The sequence below is a fragment of the Acyrthosiphon pisum genome, chromosome A1 (assembly GCF_005508785.2).
Source record: "Acyrthosiphon pisum isolate AL4f chromosome A1, pea_aphid_22Mar2018_4r6ur, whole genome shotgun sequence".
NCBI classification, from domain to species: Eukaryota; Metazoa; Arthropoda; class Insecta; order Hemiptera; family Aphididae; genus Acyrthosiphon; species Acyrthosiphon pisum.
In genome coordinates this window covers 10,765,919-10,778,728 of record NC_042494.1, presented here as the reverse complement: position 1 = coordinate 10,778,728, position 12,810 = coordinate 10,765,919, and the positions used below count along the sequence as shown (strand labels likewise).

The window sequence follows — 12,810 nt, the reverse complement described above, 5'->3', positions numbered from 1 at the left end:
TAATTTCTTTAGCAGTTGAAAAAGTTTAAATTTTGACAAAAGGCGTAAAAATCACGAAAAAGTGTAAACTATTCCTAAAAAATGTTTCTTTTTAAATTTTGGCAAAATTTATCAAATTTGAAATTTAATAATTATTGTGTAGTTAAAAATGTATAAAATATTCAACTTTTATAGCTAAGGAAGGAAAATTGAAAAAAAGGTTCCACGTAAATAGTTATATATACGTTACTTTATTCATAATATTATCATCAAATATAGGTACTTATATAGGTAATATCATGGTAATAACTAATAATATAATACCATCTTCGCTCAGAATTGTTTTTCTTATAGAATGATATTATATCATTGAGTTAAAATTTAACACTACCCATTACAGTGAACCACTTGTAACCTACTGTACAGCAAAGCAACATCCACTTACGTCTAATTTTTTTTTTTATTTAACTTGATATATTTTGGTTATAATCATAACCTACAAAAAAAAAACAAATACACAACAACATCAAGCTTAATTTTTAAGTTTGACTACAAATAAGAAACACCAACAAACAACAATAAACTTTCCATTTACATCAATAAAACAAATTTGAAAAATTTACTAGACAATATATTCTACATATATATATACATATATATTTACAATAATTCCGATGTCAGTATAAGAAGTTAACACCAAGTAGAAAAATGTTCAAAAAACAGGAACAAAGAGAAATCATCTAATAGGTATGTTTACCTTTTTTGGGCGGCCACAAAAATGTCTCCAGAAACATGAACATGATAAAAAATGCAAGATAATGTCACGGAAACGTTTCCAATTTTCCTTCTATTCGTTTCACATTTATTGTGAGGCCGAAAGTTGTTGTTTTCTCGGCTTGGTGTGAACCCTAGTTAGGCACCTATTACTAAATAATACAACTTTGTAGGAAATCATAACTGTGGAAAATTGTATTTATTGTAAAAGTCACCTTTTTAACAAATATCCCAAATGTAATGTTTATCAATAAGATTAAATGACAAGAAGGTCATTAAACGTCTTTATAAATAATGAATAAAAATGCAATAATGCTACTCTAATTTAGCTTAATTTTCACAATGTAAAACAAAATGGTGTGTTTTACTCCGACAAACTCAGACTAAAGTATAATTCTTATTATTGTATACAATTAATATTATACATGTAATATATTCTTAAAAGATGCATAAGATACAAAAAATGTATTACTGTATATTGTATAATATTATATAGTTTTCTAATGGCTTGCTCAATCAGCAGATTAATGGACCTGTTGTAAAAAAAAAACTATTTACACCTGCCAACATTTTTTGATTTAAATTTATTTGTAGAAATTGATTAGTTTTGAGTTTTTAAAGGGTGGTATTCCATATATAGCTCATGTGGATTCTCTACAATTATTTTGCCTATGATATAAATAACAACTAAATTCATAGCAACACTCATTATTGCTCACGATTCATAAAGTATGAACAAAAGCTAAATGGATTATTGCTTTTACGTCATTATTACAACATAAAACATAACCATCAAATTTGACAAAAGCAAAATATAATATGTGACCAATTATACAAAGTGTATTAATAAAGAAACTGGTTATGCATAACTCTATTTGTAGAAAATAAATAGGTAGTTATGAGATATTCGTTACCTAAATGAGTAGTCAAAAAAATATCATATTATATCGAATAGGTAGGTTGTAGGTAATATTCTATAGTTTACACAACTTGTGGAATTTATTTGGGTCATCAACTATATGATATTGTATAAGAAGATAAACACTTTTTTCTCATCTTTTTATACCGAAACAAACAAGCCGGTTTTCGGGACTTTGTAATATGTTTACTGTTTAGTCAATAATTTACATTTATAGGCTCAAACTACTACTTATCCAAGGCTTTTTTAATAAAATTTCCATATCCATATAATATTTAAAAACAAAAAATTCAATTTAAAACTAAATTTATATCATTATGTTGGATGATTTTCGAATTGAGTACAATTTATTGTAGATTATAATTCGTACATTGAATATTTCACACGCAGATATAATATTGTTATATAGTTGATGAATTATGAAAAGAAAACACTAAATTTTTGTGTATAATACAGAGAAGTGATGTCGCGATAATCTATTAAGCATAATATTGCATAAGTAGAGAGTCTACTGTCCACATAATATTATTATACAATATTGTATAATTAATAATTTTTTTTTTTATAACCGCTTCCATTAATTACGAAAATCAAACGCATTTATTTTAAATAACAATATTCAATAACATATATTATAAAATAGAGTATTGCTTATAACATTTAAAAATTATAAACAAATATTTATTCATTTTTAATATTTCAAAGCGCATACATAATATTATAAAGATGGGCAAGTGGGTGTCGCTCTGCTGTATAGTAGGTTACAAGTGGGTCACTGTAATGGATGGTGTTAAATTTGATTTCAATGATATATCATTATCATTGTATAAGAAAAACGATGCCGAGCGAAGACATAATTGTGAAAAAAGTAATTTATATTTATATATAACCTATTTACGTGAAACCTTGTTTTAAATGTTCAATCCTTAGCAATAAAAGTTAAACATTTTATACATTTTTAACAACAAAATAATTAGTAAATTTTAAATTTGATAAATGTTGTCAAAATTCGAACTTTAAATGCTTATAAAAAAAAATTGTGCCTATGTATTTTTAATATTTTTCAACTGCTATTGTAACGATATATCAGGTGCTTTGTATTAAATGCTCACAATTTTTCATCCAACAAATACAATTTATTTGATAATTATAGAAAAAAAAACTAAAAAAGTTTAAAACTGACAATGTCCGTAAACAGCTCAAAAAGAGTCAAAATATTTTCAAAATTTTATGGTGTAGAGAAAATGAAAATATAAACATTCAGTAAACCTTTAATGTATCTACAGTTATTCGTTTTTGAATAACAGTAAAATAACAAAACTACAACAAAAGCTATAACAAAGCTACATGAGAAATCGAGTGAATATCGAATATTGTAAAAATATGAATTTCAAACGCTCATAAAAATTGATTTGCTTGTAGACATTTTTTTTTTTTTTGATAAAGGTAGACAAACCTATAAGGAATCTTGCATTACATTTTTTATGAATTCTCAACTCAAAATAATTTGCTAATTTTCTTGATTTTTCCGTATTTTGTCAAGATTTGAACTTTAAAAGCTTATAATTAAAAACGGTGACTAAGGATTTTTAATACTTTTCAAATGTCATTGTAATAATATATTAGAAACCCTGTATTCAATTTTCAAGCTTATTTATCCAACAAATAAAGTTTTATTAACATTCATAGGAAAAAAACTAATAAAATTGGAAACAGAAAGTGTTCCTAAACAGTTCAAAACACTTATCGTGTACACAGATACGAAAATAAAAAAAACACACATCATTGTAAAATCATTACATTCATCGTTCCACTCAGAATCTAAAATAGTTCTAAAACAAAGTGGCACTATTATTAGGTACTTAAAATTGTGAACAAAATAATGATAAACTAATACTATAATAACGTATAAGTATATAATAATATATACTTGGTGTACTACAATTATAATTCAATGTACGTCTATTATTTATTACCTACCTAATGATATTATATGTGTACTCAATAACAATAATGAATAAACTCAAATCAAAACGCACATATACGTGCGTTAAAAATTAAAAATTGTAATTTTAGTATGTTACATATCGTATTGTATTTTGTATGTACGCACTGTTATAGTAATATAGTGTTATGTATCGTATTTCTATAAAACCACATCGCATTGTGTGTCGTTCATCTATGAATATAATACGTAACTCGATAACTACACAGTTGAGCAATTTTTATTAAACGTAAAAAAATTAAAGAATCAAACAAATTGATTTCATAAACTCATTCACAACACCCCGATGCTTATTGTGTTTTACCTTCCGACAAAATAACAACGCACATTTTTTTTAAATTAATTTTTTAGTTGTATAGTTTAAGAGTTTTATTTTTTGAGAACGAATTGTATACTATAAGGTATAGTACCTACCAGTTACAGAGAACACGTCTTATATCATGATCGATGAACACGCTTTGAAATACATTGCCATACAGTGAATTTCTACGTATTATACTAATTTGTGAAGATATAAAGGTACATAAACCATTATGACCAGTACAACATATAGTTTGTTGGCATTTTTATTCGAATTCATTAATACTTGCGATGCCGTTTGAATTAGCTGCCAAACAATCAATAAATTGGCGTGTTTTAGTGTTTGAAAGTGTTTAATTAAATTTAACACGTAATTAGATTTGTTATAATATGTCGTTCGTTTACATCGTAAGTAGCATGCCACACTAGACATTTTTCCTATGCAAGGAAAATTTACTGAGCAGTCATATAGATATTATGTTTTTGGGTATTATAGTACAGTGGAAAAATATCAGCATACTACATATAGGTACTTAGGAATTTTATTTAATTTTTGTGTCGTTGGTTTTTATTTCTATAGCAAAAAGCAAAGCGTCACCTATAAACAGGCTAGTGTAACAAGTAAAAGTACATTTATATAGACAAAACATAATGTCGAATACATGCGTTAATTTTATATATAGTGGTTTTTAACATTGACTTTTATACAAACTAGTAATTACTATATTATTACAAACAACTCATACGAACAATATTAAACTCTACCCATTCTACTCTGATTTTTAATATTACCCATTGAGATATTTTATTTTATGATTTATTAACTACGAGTAAAATGATGACAAATCCTGATGCGTACAGACATAACTTGTGCAACGCTATAATGCTATACTACAGTAGCACAATAATATAATAGGAAGGTACCTATAACATTCCATGGTTATAGCCGAGTGTAAAGATACACCATAATAATATCACGAGACGAGTAATGAAAAATATTGTTTAAGGACTTTCGATCAGAATTTCGAGAAAACGATTTATAATAGTCTGTGCGATAAAAACGTATGAAAATCGTACCATTGAATATATCCATTATTAAACATCAAGTTGTCTCTCAAAACATCCGTCACAATTAGTTATATACCTAATATGACAAACGTTAAAAATAGTTTTAGTATTTGAAAATATGCAGACGTGTCTTCGTATGTTAAATTATGTATTTTATTGTAATAAAAATGCAAAACGTCCGCCGAACAAAAGAATATTTGCACAGCAATAGGAAACCGGTTTTTCCCTGTTACAACTCGCGGTCCAAAAGAAGAAGTAGAAGTAGAAGAAACAGAAGAAGAAGAAGACGCAATATTATAAATATGGACACTAGAATGGAGTAACGAAGAAATCGACCAAACGTGTACCTACCTACCAAAGATAAAATACAAATTTAAACGGTTTTGCACCCAACTTAGTTCTACATAAACCATAATGATTAATAATTATAAGATAAAAAATTAACTTTTGAACTTGAATTCAGATGATATTCAATTGATAAATATTATATTATATTTAAAACAGTATATCGATGTTATTTATGTCAGAAGTACTTTATCGCTAAATATATAATTTCATAGTAATGAAAACACATTTTCGAATAATTTATTTAAGAAAATCTCATGTTTGACCAAAAAAAATAAAACTGAAATAAATATATTACAAAACAGGTGATTAAAAAAAAAAATAAAGACTGGATTAGTGGGACATTGTTGCATTAAAATTGTGTAATACATGATCAATGGAAATTTGTTATGAAATTATTATAATAATTTAAAATTTAACACAAAATTATGAAATGAAAAAAAGATAATGGGTTAAAAATTATTACACTTTCAGAATTTTTATACGAGTACAAAAAACACATATTTGTGACACATGTATATTGTATATATATAGTCGATCAGAAATTACAAACAAAATATCAGTGGTAGGTAATTACCATGTTATGATAATAACTCCTGTGACCATATGTTATTACTTGTTACACACCAATTGGGTATAATACAAATCAAGTCAAGTCGATGCGGAGCCAAAGAGGAGGCAAAGTATACAATTTCCGTAAGCCCAAGAAAAATTTAGCCGGAAAATTAAATTAAATTTGAGTATCTATCAACATTTTTTAAATTGAAAAAATAGTGCCTACCTATTTTATTTAGTCATTGTGCAGATGTAAATTAACACATGTTAACAAATTAACAAATTAACACATGTCAATCGTATTAAATACACTACACAATATTATTAGGTAATAAAAACAAAAAAATGTAACAAATTATAATTTAAATACCTATTCAAATTTTATTCAATTTTTTTTTTGTCCATAATAAGTTAAATATTTTATTACTTATAAGTTATAGGTAATTATAGTTTTTGTATTGCATGGAAGTTATAGAACATATTAACATTTAATCAATTATGTAATTAATTATGGATATTTTTAAAATGGATGAAAGGGCCTTGTAAGTTGCTACTAAATTGTAGGCTTTTAGTGTAAATGTGCTTATGACCTAGCCGATAGGGTCCTAATACTCACTATCAGGTTCTTAATCAGCAAACAATATTATTATAATAATGTTGTAAACTATAAAATTAATATCACATTTTTTTTTTAAGTAAAAATAACGAAGGCTATGAAAAGTTAAATAGATACGATAGAAGAAATGAAAAGTTTTCATTAAAAAAATAACAATAATACTATAGAGTCAATTTTTATAAATAATTCATTAAGTGATTTTAATACGACACTCGTTAATCGTTTTATGACTCTTTGACTACAATTTGTTTAAAAAACATAGTTTCAAACATCGATAATTGATATACATATTAAATAATTAAAAGGTACAGTTATTACTCAACTTTTCAATTTAATTATTTTCGTATCTATTTAAGTAGATATTATATTTATAAATGAGATAACAATGTTCAATGGATGCATTTACATCACAGACATGATGGTATCTTATATAAAATGCTATATAATATATACGATTATATAACATCTTTATCATATTATTAATAATAATATATCTATTTATATAATATGTTTAATTAAATGTTTTCCACTAAAAAATAACCATCTTAAAAACCATTTGATTGATATAATTTAAAATCATGATGATTGTATAGGGTTTGAATTAGTCCATAATAAATTTAATTTAAAGTAAATATAGAATACACGTGTTTGAATAAAATTATAGAGATAATTGTTTAGCCTAATCTACTATTATTTACTGTTTAAGATATAAAACTAAGATAACAGAATCAATAAATAGCAGTTAAAATTTTAATTGATTTTCTTTTTTACTAGGCATAATTTCTTTTGAAATGTCTGCTTAAAATATACAAGTAAAATTATAATTTATTATGGCTATATATTATACATTTTGTGTATTACACTACTACGTTGTTAAAATATATTGAGCTAATTACACATAATTATTAATGTTAAATGCTAACCATTATTGTTATGTTGGTTATTCGATTATTAGAATTTGGCAATATACTTGAAACTTCGTAACCACGAAGGCGTATGGAACCATAAACTATAATGTATGCTATTTATTTGGTACACCTACACAATTCGACCGGTTTTAAAAATATTTTCTTATAGTTATACTTATATTTATTCATACCACTTCAACGTAGATCCAGAATAATATAACAGCTTATTAAATTCAATAATATGAACTTTTGCCTTGACCAAATTCGCTCTAAAATTATTAACATTTTGATTGTAATTTACTGTAAATAGTTTAAATTTTAAATCATATATTTTATAAATATTCGATCAAATTATCAAAACAAAAAAATCATGAATACTTATTTATTTAAAATTAAGTCAATATCCAATAATGTAATTTTAATTATGAGAATGTTAAGTATTGCTATTCAATTTTTACAGCTATTACATGATAAGTATATAACATTGAAACCTATTGTTTTATATTTATGGATAATTTAAGCTATCCAGCAGAATATTTTTGTTTAATGAATGCAATAATAAATAATGTTAGACTAGGGCTAAACTTAGTAACTATACTTATTATATTAATTTAATATTAATAGAAATATAAAAATTTGTTTTAACTTTTCGTCTACTAAAATATTAAAGTGATTATGTTATGATAAACTATAAATATTTTTTTGAAATATGTTATTAATTACACATTAAAACAGAACGAAACCTAAGCTATCGCTGATTATATTATTTTTACAATATCTGAGAATCATCATACATTATTCTAAGGTAGGTACAACAGTAGTATACATTTTAGACAGAAAATTATAACACTCACAGATTATACGAAAACACTTCGTTTTGAAAAATGTCAGTCGACAAAATGTATTAAATTTAATGCACAAGAAATGTGTGGCGGACGACCTGTTGTCAATTATTTCATATAATAATGTTCCTTTGGTACGGAGGCACATATTCTACAATAATATTTTAATAACCAGGGAGCAAATGCAAAAAGATTAAGTGTGCGGATCAGATGAGAATACGCTGCAAGGTACCCGGTGTGTGAAAGGGGATATGGTCGTAGTGTTCGAAGGTCGACGAGGCCACCGATCCTTCGGAGTCCATAGCTGTGCACCCTTGACTTAGCGTAAACAACCGGTTTACTGTACGAGATGAGCGAAAAACGCGAAAAAAATAGATTTATATATAAGAAAAAAAAAATCATAATAAAAAACACTGATAAAACAGCGGTTGAACGAAGATCGACAATTTATTGGTGGGAGGAGCTAGTCGCGTTAGAGTTCGAAAAAAATTCTCTCATCCCGGATTACTGGTTTTCGACAGCAATTTTGCTGGATACTGTCCAAGAAGAAGCGCAGATATATATAGTAAAGGCTGGTGTTCAACAAGGTATCCAGTCAATCAGTCGCTGGATTGAAGAGAACCAACAACAAGCATGGCTCCACGTGCAATGGTGAGATTCAACATACTATTATTTCTATAATTATATTCTTAGTACCTACACTTCTATTTGAATACAATTGTTTTTAACTAAATATTACTATTATTTTTTATTTTTAAACATAAAATGCGACTATCCGTTTTTATATTATATTTGTCTAAAATATTTTCGGTGATTGAAAAAAAAAATCATGAATATAAATTTAACAAATAATTTTAATTCTTAAACTCAAACATCGTCCAAAAGTTTAATTATATTTTTAAAATTAAGTTTAATTGATTAGTAATTTATTTTAAAATAAAAATGTATTATTTATATTATGGACCCAATAACAGTTAGTAAACCGTTAGTAAACCGTTAGTTTGATGATTATTTGATGATAGGAGCTTGTAAGCATATTAATTTATTTAAGAAATAAAATAAGAAATCGTTTTTGTTTTATCAGTATAGTATAGTATAAATTAGGTATCTACCTATATGTACCAATTCGAAAAAGTAGTTGAGCAAATATTTTTTCTCGCTTTATTAAATAAAAATGTTTATACAATATTAGATAATATTAATCGTTTCTTTGACAATTTATTTTTATTTTCTATATACTACTTTATTTTTTATAAAATATGTTTGCTAATTATATGTTTATAAATTAACTAATTTATTTAATTCTAATTGATTATTTTATTAAATATTGTTAAATTTAGATTATTTAATTTAGATTTTTAAGATAAATAATATTCAATTTAGGTACCATTTTTTAAATTTATTTATATTATACTTATATAGTACATTTCTCAGCCATTTTTTTTATAGCATCCCATTATGGCATTATCTACCATTTATTTAAACTTTAATATTTAACTTTAGTATTTAGACTCAAGTGAAATTATCTAAAAAGTGTTATCTTATGACTAAATTAATTTATATTAACCTACCTAAAAAAACTAACTAATACAGAGGAACTACTTAATTATTAGTTATCAAAATAATAATATAATCACACGCAATATGTATATAGTTCTATGTACTCCACAGTATAATTAGCATTATTTAAAAATTAATTTTTTTATTAAACAATTTATTAATTGGTAAAAAAAATTAAAAATTAAAAAAATTCTTATTAATATAAATATTCTACCATAATATTTTGTTTTAATTTTTACCGTAAAATTATATTTTTAATAAAAGTTTTTCGGTTAACGTGCGCTTAAACTGCTTATGAAGAATCCATTTTGTATAATACAAAATTAATTTGAATATTTCATACAGTTATAATTTGTTATTTTGATATCGAAATATTATTTAATATATTAAATTACTATGAGATAATATAAGAATAATATAAATAAATAACAAATTAGAAATGGCAAACATAGTATCTGTAAATTTCGGGGTTAAAAATATATATCTAACACTGTAACACCAAGTCAATTTAAAAATAAACTTATTAAAAACTAACTATTCTTAGTAATATTATATTTTAATGTGTGTAACATTCTAAAACGTAATTGATTTTCCACTAGTGTATTAAATAATGTAAACCAATCATTTGATTTAAGCTAAAAAAGTTATATTTTTTTCTAGATTCAAGCAGCTTTCCTAGGACTCCTAGTTGTGTCCACAGCATTTGCTGAAAAACTTGACAGCCTCACTAGCACTGAGAAAACAGATTCTCCTGCTGTGAAAGGCGCATTCGCGTCTGCTTCCGAGAAGGCCAACTTCCCTTTCGCTAACCCAGCTGGATTCGCATTCGGAGCCAAGAGCTTTGGCCCATCAACCCCAGCTCCATTTGCATTCGACAGCTCGTTCTCAACGACCGCTTCACCGTTCAAGTCCGTTTCTTACAGCTCTACACCAGCTCCGTTCGCGTTCGGAAACTCTTTCAACTCTTTCAGCAACTCTTTTGCCCCGAATGCCTACTCCAACGCTGCCGCAGCTCAGTCCTTCGACTCTGCTTCGTTCATCGGATCGTCCACACCAGCTCCATTCTACGATGGCTCTTTCGGTTCATCTACCCCAGCAGCTTTAATCGGATCATCGACCCCAGCACCTTTCGTGTCTGGCGCCGCTGTCTCTGGTGCTGCATTATCCGACGCGAGCTTTGCGTATTCTTCCACCCCCTCAGTTTTAGTGGGCGGAGCTTCACCAGTTGTGTCATCCACCCCAGAACCAGTCGTTCTGAACAGATCACCAGCTTTCGCTACGTCATACGGTTCATACTACTCGGGAGCTTATGCTCCGTCATACTCTCAAGGCGCAATCGTCAAGTCTGACGCAATTAGCCATGATGCAGTTGAAGTACCAGCAGTAGCTAACGCCCCTGCACCTCACCACGAAGTTACCATCACTAAAGAAGTCCCAGTTCCATACTACGTCCAAGTTGAAAAGAGAGTACCATACCCCGTGTTGGTCCGCATTCCACACCCATACCCAGTTACAGTAGAAAAACATGTGCCATACGCCGTTAAAGTCAATGTGGACCGTCCGATTCACGTTCCTCAACCGTACCCAGTAGAAATTGAAAAGAGAGTACCGTACCCAGTTGAAAAGCCCGTGCCTTATGAAGTGAAAGTTCCGGTTGACAGACCATACGCAGTCCATGTTCCGTTCGAGAAACCCGTGCCATACGCAGTTGAGAAGCCCGTGCCGTACCCAGTGCGAGTAAATGTTGACAGGCCATACCCCGTAGAAAAGCCAGTACCATACCCATACCCCGTCGAAAAACCAGTGCCATACCCAGTGGAGAAGGCTGTGCCATACCCAGTAGAAAAATTGGTACCATACGCAGTTGAAAAGAAGGTTCCATACCCAGTCAGGTACGATGTACCAGTCAAAGTACCAGTTCCAGTGGAAGTCAGAGTACCAGTGTCTGTAGACAGACCAGTGCCATATCCAGTAGAAAAGAAGGTTCCATACCCAGTCCAAGTCCCAGTTGAAGTCAAGGTCCCAGTTCCAGTTGCAGCCCCAGCTCAACGTTTCGCTACAGTGCACTACTACCAACAATCTCCCGTTGGTTTGGGATACGAATCCAGTCAAGCCTTTGCTGGCCAATCCGGTTACAAAGCTTTTGCTGCACAATCTAACGATGGTGTACCTAACTTCTACTACAACACACCCTCCAACGCCGTTATTCTTAACAACCAAAACTTGAAAACTCCCGAACAGTTGGCTTTGACCGGCTCCAAATTCTCATATGGTGCATCTGGTTCGGCTCCAGCTTTTGACAGTGCATCTGCATACGCAGGATTTGCTTCAGGAAGTGCTTCTGGATTCGCTCCAGCCTCTGGAAGTTCATTCTACAGCTCTACTCCGGCTACCGGAAGTGCTTTCTACAGCTCTACAGCTAGCCCAATAAGCTCATACAGCTCGACTGGCAGTTCATCTGGACTCTTCGGCTCAAACTTCGCCCAAGACGGTTTCAGTAGCACATCAGCTCCATTCAGCTTTGGCCAACAATCTTTCTTCGGATCATCAACACCTGCTCCATTCAACTCTTTCTCCGCTGGCTCAGTTGATTCGTCATCTCTATTCAAGTCAGCCAACTTCGGATCCGCCGGACAAGAAGCAGTTACCATTGGAGGTGCATCCGCCAAGGTCCAAGAAAAGGTAGAGTCAAAAACTGAAGACTCAAATGTTGTAAAGAAATAGATTTTCTATGTTTCAATTATATGAAATGTGCACTTTCACATCTTTAAAAAGCTACTGAATAATAGAAATATTTTCAAATATATATATAATATATATATTTTTTTAAATATTTTCTATAATTATGAATAATTTTACCACACGTTTTATAAGTTAAGAATACATTCATTTGTAATATTATAAATAAATAAAAATGATGAGCATTAAGTATACTATGT

The 12,810-nt window shown here is 28.8% G+C and overlaps 2 protein-coding genes across 2 annotated transcripts in view; one reads left to right on the top strand and one right to left on the bottom strand.

Annotated features, from left to right (window-relative positions):
• Positions 1 to 12,810, bottom strand: part of LOC100166321 (angiotensin-converting enzyme) — a 47,214-nt gene that overhangs the window by 13,096 nt on the left and 21,308 nt on the right. The gene's annotated exons all lie outside the window — the stretch shown is intronic.
• Positions 8,806 to 12,799, top strand: LOC100167736 (calphotin). Its single transcript, XM_001944529.5, has 2 exons — positions 8,806 to 8,962; positions 10,532 to 12,799. The coding sequence occupies exons 1-2, from the start codon at positions 8,945 to 8,947 to the stop codon at positions 12,593 to 12,595; spliced, it is 2,082 nt and encodes a 693-aa protein (XP_001944564.1). The 5' UTR covers positions 8,806 to 8,944; the 3' UTR covers positions 12,596 to 12,799.